We start from the raw sequence: 20,125 nt of genomic DNA, 5'->3' as shown, positions 1-20,125 counted from the left end.
GCACTGTTCTTAGTGCTGGGGCAGATAAAAAGTAATCAGGTTGTCCCACGTGGTGTTCACAGTCTTAATCCCCGTTTTACAGATGAGATAATGGAGGCACAGAGAAGTTAAGTGGTTTGCCCAAGGTCAGAAAGCAGACAAGTGGCAGAGCCGGGATTAGAACCCATGACCTTCTGACTCCCAGGCGCTTGCTGTATCCACTATGCCATACTGCTTCTTAAACACTTACTATGTGCCAAGCACTGTTCTAAGCATTAGGGTAGATACAGGTTAATCAGTTGGACACAGTCCCTGTCCCACATGGGGCTCAAAGTCTTAATCCCCATTTTACAGATGAGGTAATTGAAGCCCAAAGAATTTAAGTGACTTGCCCAAGGTCACACAGCTGATGTATGGCAGAGGCAGGATTATAACCCAGGTTCTTCTGATTCCCAGGCCTGTGCTCTATCCGCTGCTAAATCATGCTGCTTCTCAGCCTAGTGGAAAAAGCATGAACATGGGAGTCAGAAAATTTGAGTTATAATATCAGCTCCCCCACTTCCTGCAGTAAAATACTAACTGGTAATTTAAAAATTACCAAATACTCAAAATTTTGGATAAAAATTTAAGAGCAAAGGAAGTTCTATCAGCCTTTTCTAAGGAGGCAGTATCGAGGACAATGAAATCACAATCTAGATACTATTGCTCTCGTTTGTAATGAATTGAAAAGTTGTAGTAATAAGATCAGTTAAAAGTGTTGCTTAGTATTTTCATGAAAAAAAAACAGAGCCCCTAAACCATATGCAGTCAAACCTTTGAAAAATATATTTATTGAAATAACATGTGTGTGAGGCTGAGTCTTTCCCGCAGTTTTATTGAAAAGTAGGTTTTCAGTAAGGTTGGGCCTAAAGAATGACTTTTGACTCTCTTTCTTTCTCTATCTCTCTCCTTTCTATCACTCATCATCTCCAAGAAATGAAGGATACAGATTTCCTTGTCTATGTGTATTCTCTCTTTCTCTCTAAATCACTCTCTCTCCTCCTTTCTCTCTCTTTATGTATTTATACATAGACTTGTAAATCTCTGTCCTTAATTTCTTGGAGATGATGAGCTCCTACCCATTTAGGAGAGTGTGGATTCAAAGACTAGTGCAGGACGGTGTAATCCATTCCACACTTTTTCTGTTTGCCCCAGTGTATTTGCCATTCTGGAGCCCCCATCAATGTTCAGTGACCTGTCGCTTCAGCAATCTGTGTTCAAAGACAGCATGCTCTGTGCTGACTTTCATGTGGATCTGTCTGCTTCTTGATCTCTTTTCAGGACGTATCACATTCTTTGAAACTCTACTTGGCTGTGCTTTAAAAGTACTGCCCGGTCCCCCCTGCTGGGGTACGTTCAAATTTTTAATCTGCTGTACTCAGAGATCCTGCCACACTTTGATATCTTGTTCTCATGTTCCAGTGAACAGAATCAGGCTACAGGGAGTCCTGCCTGGTTGTTGGCTGAATGGATGAATTCCAGCACCTTCCTTTAGTGTGCTGTTACCATAAGACTGATAAAATTGCATGAGAAACCATATATGCTTTGTGTGGTAGGTCCTGGTCTCACAGTCATATGTAAGGTTGGACACTGAGCTTTGTAGATCTTTAATTTGGTATTACAATGGCTCAGTGGAAAGAGCACAGGCTTGGGAGTCAGAGGTCATGGGTTCGAATCCCTCTCTGCCACTTCTCAGCTGTGTGACTTTGGGCAAGTCAATTCACTTCTCTATGCCTCAGTTATTTCATCTGTAAAATGGGAATGAAGACTGTGAGCCCCACATGGGACAACCTGATTACCTTGTATTCCCCCCTAGTGCTTAGAACAGTGCTTGGCACATAGTAAGCACTTAACAAATACTATCATTATTATTTATTTTCTATTGAGATGTATTTTTCTGGCTTAGCTCTCACCCCTGGGTGAAGACAAGCCCTGCAGTGCAGGATGAGGTCATGAATGAATAACAGCAGGATACCCAATCAACTGCTACATGCTGAGCTGAAGAGGTGCTCAAAAGAATGATTTAATTACACAGTAAATCAAATTTCAAACGATGTGGACTTCAGGGGGAAACAACACCCAGTGGAAGGAGCACAGGCTTGAGAGTCATAAGGACCTGGGTTCTAATCCTGACTCTGCCACTTGTCTGCTGTGTGAACTTGGGCACTTCACTTCTCTGTGCCTCATTTGCCTTATCTGTATGATCGGAATTAAGTCTGTGAGTCTGTGAATCGCTTGCATCTACCCCAGCACTTAGTGCAGTCCCTGGCATGTAGTAAATTCATAACAAATACCATTTTAAAAGAAAGAATGAGGTGACTCATCTTAAACATGACTATCAGTCAAACTTGGAGTCAAAGAAGGAGACTAAAAATAAACCCAGCCCAAGCAAAATGATGGTTGAAACCTCAAGCTATTTTAGAGTACTGCTTGAGGAAAAGAAACTGTCACTCCTTTCAGATACTGTACCCATAAAGAGTCATTCCTTCTGAGCAGCATTATCTTTGGAAGTGAAGGCCAAGTATTTATGTAGTTGAGTCATCACTGAGTGAATTTGCTACATAAAAGAATCTTGCCTTCATTCTCAGTGAGAATAAATACTTGATGATGGTATGATATTGCTTCCTCTTTTTTCTATTATGGCATATTTTCTGTCACTTTCGTATTTAGATTAGACTTTGACTAAGTTTCTGTGTTCTGGTTTTCTTTCTTCCTAACATTTTTCATGTTTTTATATAGCTACGTAGTCGGAAATATTTACCCATTTTTAACGGTACCCACTACTACAGGATGGGAGAATTAGATGGCATGACCCAGAAAGTGAGGAGATTCATCAGGGATCACTCCTCAAGGAAGCACTTTTTTAGGAATGCAAGAATGTGGTTTGGGGCACATCAATCAATGGCATTTGTGGAGCATTTACTGTATGCAGAACACTGTAATAAGTGCTTGGGAGAATATAATTCAAAAGAGTCAGTAGACATGTTCCCCGCTGCTCAGTGAGTTTACAAAGTAGAGAGATGAATGAAATGGGAGGGAGATTCCAGGTAGGGGGAATAGGGGGTGAGCAAAAGATTCAAATGACTTTATTCTGCTACTTATTGTGTCCAAACCTATGTTGTGTTGTGCATTATTGATGTTAATTATTGTCTTTGCAGGCCTGGCAGTTTCTTGGTATAACCCAGGCAGAGAATGAAAATGAACAAGCAGCTATCGTCGCCCTCCAGAGGTATTTAAAACTAAATGCAAACTACTAGGTGCACTGCTAATCCCTCGGCCACTCTTCTCTCACAACTTTGAAAATGGAATTAATATGAGAACTTTTTCCAGGTAGAAAATGTATACATTATGGGAAGGTCCTGAAAATGGGATCTGAAAAAGTAATATTTTTGATAGAGTAATTGCAGGACTCCACACGAAACAAAAATCCGAAGACAATTCAAAAGACAGTAGAACAGCTTTTAATCCAAATCTCGAGGGGGAAGTCAGAGAGTATGGAGAAGCAGAAACCTGGATTAACCCAACCCGGAGCAGGGAGGAGGCCCGGAAGCCCGGGGCTGCTTGGGAGAGGGGAGGGGGCTCTGCTGGGAATCCATGGAAGCATTTGAAGGAAACAATAAGGGCAGATAAGGGCAGGCTCCCCATCAAATGGAGGTGCTGGCAGATGTGAAAACTGGCAAAAAGAAAAGCCCAGATATGCAAATGCTTCTCACTGATGCCGGAAGTCTAAAAAATAAAATGTGAGATGGAATGCTTGGGAGCTAGTGAGAACCTTGATTTAACTGGAATCTGAGTCATAGTATGAGGAGGAAAATAGCATGGTAATGGGCTCCCAGGCTCTGAATTCCAGAGGAGGGACCAGAATGGGCACATGAATCGGAAGTGATCTTGTATATTGTATACAGTATAAATTGCCAAAAAGTTATATTATGTAACAGGGGTACCGTGGGATTTCTTTGAATAGGAATGTTACACTAACACAAAAATAATATAGAAGGAAAGTTCTATATATTCTACAGTCCTTCCCACCCCTCCCAGCAGGATATGGAATATGCTCAGAAAATGTTAGAGATAGCAGGTATCAAAAATGAGATCAATCAATAAATCAATCATTTATGGAGCGCTCAGTGTGTGCAGAGCACTGTACTAAGCATTTGGAAGAACACAATACAATAGAGTTGGTAGACATTATTATAATTATTGTACTTGTTAATTGCTTACTTTGTGCTAAGCACTGTTCTGAATACTGGGGTAGATGAAGTTAATCGGGTTGGACACAGTCCCTATCCCACATGGGCTCACATTCTTTATCTCCATTTTACAGATGAGGTAACTGAGCCCTAGAGAAGTGAAGTGACTTGCCCAGGGTCACACAGCAGTCATGTGGCGGATCTGGAATTAGAACCCAGGTCCGTCTGACTTCCAGATCCTTGATCTATCCACTAAACGATGCTGTTTCTGGAGTATACAGACTCGAGGGGGAGACAGACATTAAAATAAATTACAGAGGGTTTGTAAAAATGGAAACAATCAGTCATTGATTGAGCACTTCATGTGTGCAGAGCACTATACTGAGCACTTGGAAGAACACAATTCAAAAGAGTTAGTAGACATGATCCCTGCCCACAAGTAGTATACAGACTAGATGGGGAGACAGACATTACAATAAATTACAGTCGGATATGTGTACATAAGTGCTCCAGGGGTGGGAGTAGGGTGAATATCAAAATGCTCAAAGGTTACAGGCCCAGGTGCATTGATAATACAGAAGGGAGGGTGAATATGAGAAGAGGGCTTGGTGAGGGAAGATTTCTTGGAGGAGGTAGCGGGGACGGTTTTGAAGCTGGTTTGTTGGATTTGAAGGGAGAGGGGGAGTTCCAGGTCAGAGGGAGTGTAAGGACAAGGAATCGGTGGAGGAATAGATGAGGTTGAGGTAAAGAGAGTTAGGTTAGCTGTAGATTGAAGTGTGCTGGTTGGGTTGTAGTAGGAGATCATTAAAGTGAGCTGTGGAGTTTGCGTGTCTTAGAACTGATGGTAAAGAGTCTCTGTTTCAAGTGGAGGTGGATGGGTTATTGAGGAGTTGGGGAATATTGGACTGAATTTGCAGAAAAATGACAGCTGCAGGGTGAAGTATGGACTAGGAAAAAAAAGAATCTAGCAGCACGGAGATCAGTGAGGAGACTGCTTTCATGGTCAAGGTGGAATATACATGCTTGGATCAGTGTGTAAATGGTTTGGTTGGAGAGGACGGGGCAGATTCTAGAGCTATTGTGAAGATGGAACTGACAGGATTTGTCTACAGACTGAATACACAGGTTGAACAGAGAGATGAATCAAGGATAAGGTTAAGTGCTTAATACAGTGCTGTGCACACTGTAAGCGCTCAATAAATACGATTGAATGAATTAAAGAATGAAGTGAGAGGGTAATAATAATAATAGTAATGTTGGTGTTTGTTGAACGCTTACTATGTGCAGAGTATTGTTCTAAGCACTGGAGTAGCTACAGGGTAATCAGGTTGTCCCACGTGAGGCTCACAGTCTTCGTCCCCATTTTACAGATGAGGTAGCTGAGGCAGAGAGAAGTTAAGTGACTAGCCCACAGTCACACTGCTGACAAGGGGCAGAGCCGGGTACAATATAACAGAGATGCTAGACATAGTCCCTACCCTCAAGGATCTTAGGTCTAGAGGACACAGACATGAATATAAATAAATAATGACCCTGGTTAAGTCACTTCATTGTTCTATGCCTCAGTTCCCTCATCTGCAAAATGGGGATTCAGTACCTGTTCTCCCTTCACAGACTCCGTCCTCTCCCAGTTCTCTCTCTGGCCTTTCATTCTTGGTCTCCTTCGCGGTCTCCTCCTCCCTCTCCCATCCTCTAACTGTAGGGGCTCCTCAAGGATCAGTTCTTGGTCCCCTTCTGTTCTCCATCTACACTCACTCCCTTGGTGAACTCATTCACTCCCACAGCTTCAACCCTCATCTCTATGCAGATGACACCCAAATCTACATCTCCGCCACGTTCTCTCTCCCTCCATCCAGGCTCGCATCTCCTGCTGCCTTCAGGACATCTCCACCTGGATGTCCTCCCACCACCTAAAACTCAACATGTCCAAGATAGAACTCTTTATCTTCCCTCCCAAACCGTGTCTCTCCCTGACATAAGGGCACGACCATCCTTCCTGTCTGACAAGCCCACAACCTTAGTGTCATCCTTCACTCCGCTCACTCATTCACCCCACACTCCCAATCCGTCACCGAAAACTGCCGGTCTCACCTTCACAACATCGCCAAGATCCGCCTTTTCCTCTTCATCGAAACTGCTTCCACGTTAGTACAGTCACTCATCCTATCTTGACTGGATTTCTGCATCAGCCTCCTTTCTGTCCTCCCAACCTCCTCTTTCTCCCCACTCCAATCTATACGTCACTCTGCTGCCCAGATCATCTTTCCACAGAAACGTTCTGGGCATGTCACCTCCCTCCTCAAAAATTTCCAGTGGTTGCCTATAAGCCTCATTATCAAGCAAAAACTCCTCATTCTTGGCTTCTAAGCTCTCCATCACCTTGCCCCCTCCTACCTCACCTTCCTTCTCTCCTCTACATCCCAACCTGCAAACTCCATTCCTCTGGTGTCACTAACCTTCTCACTGTGCCTCAATCTCACCTGTCTCGCTATCGACCCCTGGCCCACATCCTTGGGAGTCAGAGGTCATGGGTTTGGATCCCGGCTCTGCCACTTGTCAGCTTTGTGACTGTGGGCAAGTCACTTAACTTCTCTGTGCCTCAGTGACCTCATCTGTAAAATGGGGATGAAGACTGTGAGCCTCACGTGGTACAACCTGATTACCCTGTATCTACCCCAGTACTTAGAACAGTGCTCTGCACATAGTAAGCGCTTAACAAATACCAACATTATTATTTGTCTATGAGCATCATGAGAGACCTGATGATCTTGTATCTACCCCACTTAGAACAGTGCTTGGAACATATTAAGCACTTAACAAATACCATGATCATTAATATTATCATTATTAATAGTATTATTATAATTATTAAGTGGTTGGATTAACATGGTAGCAGTCTGGATGGAGAGGAAAGGGTGGATTATAGCAACATTGTGAAGGTTGAACCAACAGGGTTTGGGGACAGATTGAATATCTGGGTTGAATGAGAGAGATGTTGAGTATATTGCCAAGATTATGGGTTTAGGAGACAAGGAGGATAGTGGTGCTGTCTACAGTGATGGGAAAGTCAATTTGGGTGGAAAGATGAGGAGTTCTGTTTTGGACATGTTAAGTTTGAGGTATCAGTGGAACATCCAAGTAGAGATGTCCTGAAAGCAGGAGGAAATGGTAGACTGCAGAAAGAAAAAGATCAGGGCTGGAGATGTAGATTTGGAAACCATCCACATACTGATGGTAGTTGAAGCCATGGGAGAATGAGTTCTCTAAGGGAATAATAATTATGGTATTTGTTAAGCGCTTACTATGTGCAGAGCACTGTTCTAAGCGCTAGGGTAGATACAGGGTAATCAGATTGTCCCATGTGGGGCTCACATTTTTTAATCCCCATTTTTACAGATGAGGTAACTGAGGCACAGAGAAGTTAAGTGACTTGCCCAAGGTCACACAGCAAGCAGACAAGTGGCGGAACCGGGATTAGAACCCACGACCTCTGACTCCCAAGACCGTGCTCTTTCCACTAGGCCACACTGCTTCTCAGTGGATGTAGATGGAGAATAGAAGAGGACCCAGAACTGAGTCTTAAGGGTTTCCCACATTTAGGGGGTGGGAGGCAGAGGGGGGAGCCTGAGAAAGAGACTGAGAATGAGCAGCCAGAGAGATAGGAGAACTAGGAGAGAGGACAGTGTCACTGAAGCCAAGATTGGATAAGGGTATCCAGGAGAAGGGTTTGATCCATGGTGTCAAAGGCACCTTAAGAGGAGGAGGATTAGGATGGAGTAGAGGTCACTGAATTTGGCATAAAGGAGATCATTGGTGAATCTTTCTGAGAGGGAAAGTTTGGTGGAGTGAAGGGGGAGGAAGCAACATTGGAGGGGGCTAAGGAGAGAATTGGAAGAGACCAAGTAAAAGCAGTGGGTTTAGACAAGTCACTCAAGACATTTGGAGAGAAATAGTAGGTGGGAGATGGGGCAATAACTGGAGTGAGTCATGGGATCAAGGGAGGGTTTTTTTAGAATGGGAATACATGAGAATGTTTGAGAGCCATTGGAGAGTGAACAGTTGAAGATGGGGGTCATGAAAGGAAGAAGGGAGGGGGGCAAGTGCTTTGACAAAATATGAAGAGATGTGGTTGGAGGCACAGGTGGAGAGGGTGGATTTTGAGAGGAGGTGAGATATCCCCTCTTGAGATACTGCTGGGAAAGATGGGAGATTCAAAGAAGGGTCAGGAAGAGGGAAGGACTGGAAATCTGGGGAGATTTTAGGGAGATTTCATCCATAGTTTCAATTTTCTCCATAAAGTACATGTCTAGGTCATTAGGGGCAAGAGATGGTAGGGATGGAAGGTCAGGAGGTTTGAGAAGGGAATCAAATGTCTGAAACAGTTGACGAGGACATTGGACAATGGGCATGGGAGTCAATAAGGATGGAGAAATAGGCCATGAGAGCAAATTAGTTCTACAGTGAGTAGGTTTAGATTACAAATAGAAGGGGACTAAACCTTGAAGGCCTCCATCAGTTAGGGTGTGGGAGACAGAAGAGCTGGCAATAGATACTGAAAAGGAGAAGCCAGAGAGATAGGAGGAGAACAAAGAAGATATATTATGGGAGAATTATTCTCCCTTAGCTTAACTGAAAAAATTCATCGGGATAAGTGTGGAAATAACCTTTTGGGGTAGTAAAAATTACTCTTCTGGAGCAGTTGGCCAAATCCTCAAAGAAAGAAATATTCTGGATTTAATTCCTGAGTAGTGGGACAAGACCCGATACAGAATGCATATATGAGGAAGCTGTGAAAGAGTGACAACTTGCTTAAATTTAGCATTCTTGCTTGGAGTGGGACAGAGGGAGAAAACCAAAAATAAAGTCAAGAGTATTTAATTTTAGAAAAGGGTGTCATGGAAATGATGTGGGCCTTTGTAAAGGAGATGCTGAGAATGGTAGTCAGTCAATTGTATTTATTGAGTGCTTACTGTGTGCAGAGTACTGTACTGAGGCTGGGGAGAATACAGTACAATAATAGACACATTCCAGCCCACAGCGAGCTGACGGTAAATTGTGTGCCAGGAACCAAAAAGGCATATGACCAAATATATAAGTCTGGGTAATCAGATCATCAGAAGGAAAAAGTCATCCTTTGAAAAACAGAAAGCTCACTCAAGGAAGATGAGGTGCAGACAGCAAAAAATTCTTCAAATACAGTCAGAAAGCCAGTGACGGATTCAGGGGAACGACATAATAACTGTAAAGTAAAATGGACCCTCCAAGACAAAAAAAAAAAAAAGGATAGTTTTTCAGTTCCATCTTCACCAATAAATAGTGAATCCAGCACTCCAGCTGTACTTTGTAGGATGGTCAGGTGGTAGTTACACATTGTGGGGACCATACAGGTTGCTTTATGCCAAATCATTGTAGGCAGGGAATGTGTCTACCAACTCTGTTATACTGTACTCTCCAAAGCACAAGTACAGTTTTCTGCACACAGTAAGTGCTCAGTAAATGTCATTGTTTGATCAATTAAATAAAGTAGATGTAAAGAAAACACCAGCCCAGATAGCATCTGCAGGCATGAATATGTATTCTAGCCTCTCTAACAGCTCCATACCATGAGGTCTGACAGATCCCTTTGTCATCACCACCACCATCATCAGTATCCATCAAGCACCTAATGTGGGCAAAGCATGCAATAGAAGTAAAAGATATGTCCTTGCCATTGGGGAATTTACAGTCTTTTAAGGGAGACAGGCAGGTAAAAATTGCAAATATGCAAGGACGAGAAGAAAAAGTGGGAAGTACAACTGATTAAAGATATTCAATTGAATAGGTGGCTAAAAATGTAAATAAACTAATAAGCAGACTGGCACGTAAGTGCTGAGGGTAGCTGTTGGGATGGCATGATTAGGATGATGAGAGATGTTGGGAAATTGCCTCTTGGATTTTTAGAACCTTGCAACTGGGGAGAGAATGTAGTTTGAAATATATGAGTGGGGAGGAGGAGCAATGGATGGGGAGAGACAACCTCAGTGAGTTGGAGATGAGTGAGTGGAGAAGGAGCCCCGCCTATCCCCCAGATAAGCCCTTGTATTTATTTTTCTTTACTCATCACACCATTTTCCCCACCCACCCTACCCCTAATGTCAATCTCCCCTTCTAGACTGTAAGCTCATTGTGCGCAGGGAATGTGCCTGTTTATTGTTGTATTGTACTCTCCCCAGAGCTTAGGACAATGCTCTGCACACAATAAGAACTCAATAAATATGATTGACTGCCCTACCCTTCCCAAGACTCCTTTAAGCCTCCATCCCTGTAGCATTTCTGCACCTAATGCCTCATCAGGCTGGCCCTGCACTTCGTAAGTCAACCCCTCCATACATAATCTCTTTCTTCTTTTACTTTTGCCCTGACATAGTCATCTCCATCCTTTCCTTGCTGTGAACTCCCCCTACAAGATGGACTCCCAAAGCCACAGGACAGTGGAGGACATGGTACAGGAGGAGAGGTGGGGAGGGTGGCAAGAAATCCGAGGAGGGCCAACCATCTCCATCCTGCCCTACACCACTCTCCCACTTTGGGATCCCAGGTAGCACTCTTGAAAGGGAGTCAGGTGTCCAGAAAAAGACTGGTGCAGCCGTGATGGAGCACGTTGGAAAAATAAAGAGCAGTATGGGGCAGGGTTTGGGTTTGGGGATGGAAGAGGGAATCACAGAGTAGTGTCAGTAGGGCAGACTGGGTAGAAGATGGCACATTGTAAAGAAAAATAAATAAATAAAGCCTGTCCTGGGCCCAATGGAGGGACCATTGCATAAAATTAGTTCAACTTACATATACAGGAAGTAAAAAAGGTTGGCTAAGATTTAAAAGCTGAGACCGTGTGAGCAAATAATAAGTTCTCTGAGTGAGGTCTTCTTCATAGGTTTTCATGGGAATTAGACTGGTGAGTTTTACCTGGAAAATGAATAGAATGTACAATTTAATTTAAGATCACTGTTTACTTAGAAAAACACACAATGTGTTGCCGGAACAACGTGGTCTTATAAATGGAAATTGTCCCTCCCTAAGCTGCCAGGACTCTTTGAAGGGTTCAGAAAACATGTGGATAGACAGGAACTATGGACATGATGTATTTTGATTTTCTTGAGGCCTTTGATGAGATGCCACACCAAAGGGTTTCAAAACAATCTGCAGACTAACGGGGTTGGAGGGAATGGTCTGTCACAGAAAGAAAACTGGCTAAAAATTTAGAATAAAAGGGTTGAATAAAGGGACACTATTCAGAATAGAGTTGGGGAGTTTCTACAAGAATTGGCAATAGTCCTTGAAGGCCTTGAACAAGAAATGTACAGTTGGATCTCAAAGGTTGCTGAGGGTACTTATGTCCCAGGTGGTGAAATACAGGTTAAATGGGGACAAATGTGGAAACTCCTCCAATCTGGTTGCGATCCAAATGAACTGTACTAAAAAAAAAAGCACCCAGAAAAGAGTAAGCCAAATTACAACTACGTGATGATGAGTTGTGAGGTCTCAGTTACAATTTAGGAATGAGAGCTCAGAGGCCTTGTGAATTATTTTAAATCATTGATCCAATATTTAGCAGCCAATAAAAAAGCCAGATATTGGACATCATCAGAAAGGTGGTTCAAAATAAAACAAAAAACGTTTTTGTGGGCATTTCTGGTTGCTTCAACTCAGGAAAGGGCATAACAGGAGACACATTCAGACTATTTTTAGGGGTTTATTATGTAATTGGCTAAATACTGAGGTAGGTATAAGGTTATGGGAGTGGACATAGTTCTGGTCTAACACAGGGCTTACCACCTATTCTACATGGTCACTGCACAGTTAAGGAAATTGAAGCTTAGAGAGGTTAAGTGTCTTGCCTAAGGTCACACAGTAGGCCAGTGGTGGAAATGGGTATCTCCTGACGCTCAGTCTCATGCCCTTTCCTTCCGGCCATGTTTCTGTGTGGAGGACAATTGCAGTAATCCGGGGAGTAGACAAGATTGTACATGAGAGCCTGAAAAGAATAAGACCCTAGCAAGATGAAGATTGACTAGGGTTATGTTTGAAATTTTGAAAGGTTCCTAAGGTATAACAGACAAAACCCAAATTGTTGTGCACTAGATACCCCAGCAAAGGGACAAAGATTTTCCTTTGAAGCTTGAAAGTGATCAATTCAAATAAAAGAAAGAAAAAAAGCACTTCATAAACTTGGTGCTAAAACTTTAGAATTAGTTAACCCTGCAGGTCAAAAATAAAAGCAGAGTTTGGATTAAATGTATGGACAGAAGGTGTCTAATGGACTGAGAGGGGAAAGAGTTGTAGAAAGGGAAATTAAGAATGTCAAATAGTACATTCATTCAATTGTATTTCTTGAGCATTTACTGTGTGCAAAGCACTGTACTGAGCATTTGGGAGAGTACATTATAACAGCAGACATATTCCCTACCCACAACGAATTTATAGTCTGGGTGGATTTAAAAGATGATGGTCATTACACAGGTTTTCCAAGCTTCCTGAATCCCACAGCTGAAGACAAATGCTGAATTAATAACCTGAAAATGTAATCCAGTAATGCCATTTCTTTCGTGATTCTGATCTTTTAAAGGCCAAGTGTCATGGCAAATAGAACCCAGACATAGTGAAAATATATTACCTTTATAGAATTAACACCTTCTAGAGCAAAAGTTTTTTTCCTAATTAACATTAGCTGGCCGTGCTTTTTGAATCATAGGTCTCCAGAGAAGATTGCTAGACACATAGAAATATAATTATCAGATCTTTAAATCAAAAGCTTCTGTGAGTCAGCTAAATTATAGCTGCTTATTAAATTATTAACCTGCTTTATCTGCCAGGAAGTTTGCTTCATGCACTTTTCAGCTGATGTGTTTCTGAACGTATTTAATGCAAACCTCCAGATGTGATTAGAGTATCTACACGCACATCTAAACCAATTTATCTCCAAATTCTGAAATTATGACTTGCTGTTCAGTATGATTTGTCAATGCACACCCACTGCGGACTTTCGTTATTTTGTTGTGTGAAGCCTCAGCCTCTCCCCCCGGGAACAGAGCAACTCGATATATGTGGAGTAAAAGGATAAAGACTGAATGCATCTGAATTTCCTCATCTGTAAATCATTTGTCTTCCACAGGATATGATGCAGAAATACTGATAAATAGTATCATTCAAATTCCTGTTTCCCCTGCTACTCAGAGTGTGAGCCCCATGTGGGACCTGATTATCTTGTATCTACCCTGGTGCTGAGTACATAGTGCTTGCTATGCACCTAACAGATACCACAATGATAATTAAATGGAATGAGTTGAATTGCTGTAGGCTTTAAAGATTCAAATTTAACTATTTTTGACCTTTTTTCAGGTGCTTGGAATTACAGCCCAACAACTTGAAAGCACTGATGGCCTTGTCAGTGAGTTATACTAACACGGGCCATCAGCAGGATGCTTGTGAAGCCCTGAAGAACTGGATTCGGCAAAACCCAAAGTATAAATACTTAGTGAAAAACAAGAAGGGATCTCCAGGACTTACTCGGAGAATGTCTAAGTCGCCAGTTGATAGGTAATGATGTTATCTTGCAATAGTGTTCATTAAGCATCTATATTCTATATATATATGTCTTCTAGACTGTAAGCCTGGTGTGGGTGGGGATCTCTCTCTATAGTTGAATTAGTGCTCTGCACACAGTAAATGTTCAATAGATGATTGAATGAATGAATGAATATATTTGCAAACCACTGTACATAATTACACTTTAGGAAAAATTAATGACAAATGACAAATTTCTCCAATTGGCAATCTCCTGCCTCGAATGGATTCTTCAGGTCAATTAAGAAAAGCAGCTCCAATTTAAAGACTCCCCGAATTAGAAGGCAGCCATTCTAAGCATAGGATATTGAAACGGCTAGAGCAGGGAACCCAGCTGGCAAATACTGAAACCAAATTGCCAAATTGTTTGGATGTTAGTCTTAAGGATTCCATTAGATGATTGAAGAGAAGAGAATGAGGTAGGAAAGGTGGCGCTTATGTCCATATCTGTAATTTATTTGTGTTAATGTCTGTCTCCCCCTCTAGACTATAAGCTCGTTGTGGGTGGGGAATGTGCTTGTTTATTTTCATATATTACTCTCCCAAGAGCTTAGTACAGTGCTCCGCACAGAGTAAGCACTCAATAAATACGATTGAATGAGTGAATGAATAAATGAGTGGTCATCTTGCTAGGCACCTGAAAGATTTTACTTAACTGATCAATCGGTAGTATTTATTAAGCGCTTCCTTTGTGTGGTGACTCTACTAAGCACGTGGGAGCATACAACAGAGTTAATAGTTCTGATCCCTGAGCTCAAGGAGTCAGTGAAGACAGACACTAAAGTAAGTTACGGGAAGGAGGAAGAAGTCGAGCGTAAAGATATGTATGGAAGTGCAGTGTGGGAGTGGGAGTACCCAAGGGCTTAGGTGATATGGAAGAGCTGAAGTGGCATTTGTGGGGGAATAGTGCAGGGAGATTCATTTATTCATTCAATCAATAGTATTGTTTTCTGTGTGCAGAGTATGGTACTAAGCGCTTGGGTTAGTATAGTATAACAATAAATAGATACATAATAATAATTATGGTATTTGTAAAGCACTTTCGATGTGCCTGGCACTGTACTAACCACTGACGTGGATCCAAGCAAATCAGGTTGGACATGGACCCTCTCCCACGTGGGTCTCACAGTCTCAGTCTCCATTTTGAAGATTAAGTAACTGAGGCACAGAAAAGTGTATTGGGGCTCACAGTCTTAATCCTCATTTTCCAGTTGAGCTAACTGAGGCATAGAGAAGTGAAATGACTTGCCCAAGGTCACACAGCAGGCAAGTGTAGAGCCGGAATTAGAACCCAGTCCTCTGACTCTCAAGCCCATGCTCTTGCCACTAGGCCATGCTGCTTCCTCAATCATTATTGTCATTATTAAATTGATAAAGAATGAAAAATCATTTATAATAAACATATGTGAATGATTAAACCAAAGCAAACAGATGAATATTTGAAGGATGAAGTGGATTTGGGAATGGGATGATGAGGATGGTGGGGGAGCTAATCAGGAATTCCATCACCATGGCATAGTGGATAGATCATGGAGCTGGAAGTCAGAAGGTCATGGGTTCTAATCCCTGCTCTGCCATATGTCTGCTCTGTGAACTTGGGCAAGTCACTTCACTCTTCTGTGCCTCAGTTACCGCATATGTAAAATGAAGATTGAAACTGGGAGCTCCATGTGGGACAGGGACTGTGTCCAACCCAACTTGTTGCACCCACCCCAGCGCTTAGTACAGTGCATGGCACAGAGTACCTGCTTAATAAATACCATCATTATTATTATTATATTATCCTGAGCAGATGATAGTTTCAATATCATCATAACACTTATAGACTGTGAGCCCGTCAATGGGCAAGGATTGTCTCTATCTGTTGCCGAAATGTACATTCCAAGGACTTAGTACAGTGCTTTGCACATAGTAAGTGCTCAATAAATATTATTGAATGAATGAATGAATAATACCTTTTCCCTGAAAAGCTCTTGGAACTTCACACACGAATTTAAAAAATCTCCCAATTCTCACAAAAATGTTACCATGGAAAGACTGTGATTTGATGAAACCTGGTATTTCAATTTTTTTAAAAAATTAAAGCATAACTAAAAACATCAGGAAACTTCATACTCAGATAACCCCCCTTCTCATAGCTCCTAGCATCTTGTTAGCTCTAGATGAATGTGCTGCGATAATGGGGTCAGGCAGAGATCATGTGCTTTGAGCTATTGATTGACTAATCCGTTGGCCCTGACCTGGTGATAACTGAAGGGTCAGAAATGAAGAAAAGAAAGACCAAAAAGTGGAAATTCTAAATTGGTTCATAGAAAATGTACAGACTAACTTACACACCAAGCAGATAGACTGGTGCTTGGCGCACACAAGCAGTGCTAAATAAATACTACTTGAAGACCTGTCCTGGAGAGGCTGATTCAGCATCTCTCCAGCCTCCAAGCACAGTCAAAAAAGAATCTAAGCCATCCCAAATCGGTCCTTTCCCTGGCGTGACATAAGGGTTGGGGAAAGATCCTTCTTCCCAAGTTGACTCTCTTCCTGGACCTTCATTCCCTCTCAGGGAAGTAAAGGACAGGATGCTGATTGATAAGGAGTTTCAGATAGCCAGTGTGTCTACCAACTCTGTTATATTGTACTCTCCCAAGTGCTTAGAACAGTGCTCTGCACATAGTAAGCACTCAGTAAATACCATTGATTAAGTGATAATTATTATTCAGTGTCGTCGAGTCATTTGCAATTCATAGCGACTCCATGAATATACTTTCTCCAGAACATCCTGTCCACTGCCATAATCCCCAAACTTTCTAACAGTTCTTCCGTTATCGTTATTACGGTGTCTATCCATCTAGCTGCTGGTCTGCCTCTTTCATGTTTTCCCTGGACTTTTCCTAGCATCAGTGTCTTCTCCAGAGAATTAGTCCTCCTGATTATTTGTCCAAAATATGCTAATCTAAGTCGAGTTATTTGGCCTTCCACTTTGGTTTAATTTGCTCTAAAATCCATTTGTTTGTCTTTTGGGCAATCCATGGTATTCTCAAAAGCCTTCTCCAACACCACATTTCAAAGGAATCGATGTTCTTTCTTTGCTGTGTTTCCAGTGTCCAGCTTTCAGATCCTTATATTGTCACTGGAAGCACCATAGAATTGACAACTTATATTTTTGTGGCAATTGTTACATCAGCAAATTTCATGATTTTTTCCAGGATCTTCATAGTAAGACTTCCTAACATTAATCTTCAGCATATTTCTTGGCTACTAGTTCCTTTATTATTGATTATCGATCCTAGGAGGGAAAAATTGCCAACTATTTCAATCTTCTTTCTATCCACTGCAAATATGTTAAAACTTCCAGTTGTCATGATCTTTGATTTCTTGACATTCAAATATAGGCCCATGTTTTTGCTCTGTTCCTTAACTTTTAATATTAAGCCCATCAGTTCTTCTTCACTTTCTGCTAGTAGAAGGTTGTTTCTATTCCTTCCTCCAATCTTTACTCCCCGTTGATCTTCATCCAATCCGGCTTCTCTCATTAGGTATTCAGTGTAAAGGATGAACAGGTAAGGTGATAATATACATCCTTACACCCTTACTGATGGGAAACCTAGCATAGTCATTTTAGGCACAAAGAGCAATTTGTAAAAGAACATCTGATGTGTTCTAAAGGTCACTATGAGATCTGAGTACTTTGGCAAGGGTGAAAGTTGAAATTATTCACTCTAGTAACCCTGTTTATATTAATATTAAATCAGGATTGCTAATCCCTGAGCCTGGAAAGCCAGGCACTGAATTCTTCACCCTTTCCACTACAGATTACAAATAGCTTTCTTCAAGTACCAGAATTTGGGACAAATTGAATTCCTGATTTTTTTTTAAACTCTTCAGAGAAAACTACTCTTCCCTTATTGTTCCTACGGTTCAGACACCTGGCCCACACACAGCTCCTTTTTGAAGCACATGTCAAATCTAAATGTCAAAACTCTGTCAAAGCCAAAACAGTTCCCCAACCTAGTCATTTCATTTAGTCTAGAGTGGAAAGAAGCCACCTACGGTGGTTCTGTGCTTCAGGAAAAGGTAACATTTCAATCTTGCCACTATCCTCTGTCATGGTAGCAGCAGGGATAAATATTGGGTTCTCAGATCTACACTATGATGATAGGGACAGATGTTTTATGAGGTTAAAATCTCAGTTATGAAAAGAATGACACTGCTATCTCCTGGGAAAAAGTGGTACACTGCTTACGTTCTCATGGTTTCTGGATTTATGCTGTAAAACGATAGAAAATGGCACTATTATTACATAACGGACAGTATCCAAATGAAGAATCTACAGGGAATTTATAATATTGTCCACACCTGCCTATGGCAGGTGAGACTTTAGAATATCATTTTTGGGTAGAAAATTCTTGTTTACTCAAGTCCGACTGGCCCAGAAAAGTTCAGTGGAAACAAATATTTAGCAGGGACTCTGTCTTCCAGAAAAGATTTGTGAAGTCACATACCATTAGACCAGAAATCTTGACTTCAGCACCTCTGTGTGATAGAGTCTAGAGAGGTCAGTGCTGGGAGACAGGGGAAGCCGGGCATCGCTAGCTTTCCAAGACAGCACCTGTCAACTAGACAGTCCTCTGGGCAAAGGAGTTCACAATCTCACCACAAATATACCCTGTCAGCACCAGCACATCCTTTTCATGCTGAATTGAACATAAGGAGCCGGGAGGAAATGCTCCAGTCAGTGCCTGGCTGACAAGTCAGATATTTTTAATGCATTAAGGCATCAGCAATTTCCTGCCATTATGTTTATCTCTTGCCGTCATAACCATTGAAGATTCGTCTTGTCTTGTGGTTTTTTAAAATCATAAAGACTTGCCTTAGTGTGTGTGTATGTGTGTTTCAGCGACAGGGTCTGACTCCAATGGTGAAGCAGAGAAACTTCTTGCAATCCAGAATACTGAAGTAAATTATTTCTTTCCCAAGTACCCATTTGTGTGGGTGGAGTTCCCACCCTATATTGCTTGGCTTCTGCAGGGAGTTCATTCAATCGTATTTATTGAGCACTTACCTTGTGCAAAGCACTGAACTAAGTGCTTGGAAAGTACAATATAACAATAAACAGACACATTCCCTGCCCACAACAAGCTCACAGTCTAGAAGGGGAGACAGACATTAATATCCATACATAAATTAATTAATAAATGCATTACAGATATATACATAAGTGTTATGGGGCTGGGAGGGGAATGAATAAAAGGAGCTATTCAGGGTGACACAGAAGGGAATGGGAGAAGAGAAGAGGAGGACTTAATCAGGGAAGGCTTCTTGGAGGAGAAGTGCCTTCAATAAGGCTTTGAGAGCAATTATTTGTCTAATATGAGGAGGGAGGGTGTTCCAGGTCTGAGGCAGGATGAGAGCAAGAGGTCAGCAACGAGATAGACAAGATCGAGCATTAGAGGAATGAAGCGTGAGGGCTGAGTTGTAGAAGGAGAGTAGCGAGGTGAGGTAGGAGGGGGCAAGGTGATTGACCACTGGAGTTTCTTGAGGACTGGGGAAACATGGTCTGAACCTTTTGTAGGAAAATGATCTGGGCAACAGAGTGGAGTTTGGACTGAAGTGGAGAGTGAGGAGTGTGTTTTGGGGTACAACTTCGATCTGACTGACTGAAGTGGTGTGGGTGATTGGAGTAGTTGAGTCAGCTCAGCACAACCACCCAAATGGGCCCCAAATTGTTTTCTCTCTTCTCTTCAAAACTAAAACCTGCAATTCTTGAAGTAAATGGTGACTTACTGAAGGACCCAGGCAGAGCTCCTCATGGAACTAGCTTAAAGAGTTCTCAGCCTTTAGGTATTCCTTTCAGGATTCCAAGTCTCTAGACTATAAGTTCATTGTGGGCAGGGAATGTATCTGTTTATTGTTATTGTTATTGTTGTACTCTCCCAAATACTTAGTACAGTGTCTGGACAGAATAAGCTCTCAATAATTACAATTGAATGACTAAATTCCTTGGAACAAGCTTCCATTTCAGAGTGAAGTATTCCTGGGCACAGGGCCAGAGGAGATGTGAGACGTGGGAGAGTAGAGGTGTTTCGTTAGGAGCAGAAAACCAAAGATCGGCTTTGGACTTAAAAAAAATACCTGCAGGGATAGGGATACCCTGGACCCAGCCACACAGTGCTGCTGTCTGGGTGTGCTTGGAGACAGAAGATGCAGTGACCCGCGCCTACCTGAAACGCTGCCCTTGCCAAGCTTACTCTGTCCAGCCTCTGACTGGAGCACTTAGTTTTGTTCAGTGACAAAAATGATCTTTACGAGGCTCAAGGTGA

The 20,125-nt window shown here is 42.0% G+C and overlaps 1 protein-coding gene across 9 annotated transcripts in view; it reads left to right on the top strand.

Annotated features, from left to right (window-relative positions):
• The window catches only part of PEX5L (peroxisomal biogenesis factor 5 like), a 288,594-nt gene that overhangs the window by 257,102 nt on the left and 11,367 nt on the right, over positions 1-20,125 (top strand). For all 9 annotated transcript variants that reach the window (XM_029066471.2, XM_029066450.2, XM_029066482.2 and 6 more), the window contains 2 exons: positions 3,177-3,247; positions 13,584-13,781. In XM_029066471.2, coding sequence (XP_028922304.1) covers positions 3,177-3,247; positions 13,584-13,781 — 269 coding nt within the window. The remainder of the gene's footprint in view (positions 1-3,176; positions 3,248-13,583; positions 13,782-20,125) is intronic.

The sequence above is a fragment of the Ornithorhynchus anatinus genome, chromosome 1 (assembly GCF_004115215.2).
Source record: "Ornithorhynchus anatinus isolate Pmale09 chromosome 1, mOrnAna1.pri.v4, whole genome shotgun sequence".
Classification (NCBI taxonomy): domain Eukaryota; kingdom Metazoa; phylum Chordata; class Mammalia; order Monotremata; family Ornithorhynchidae; genus Ornithorhynchus; species Ornithorhynchus anatinus.
The sequence above is the reverse complement of the archived record's forward strand: the minus strand, read 5'-3'. Positions and strand labels throughout refer to the sequence as shown.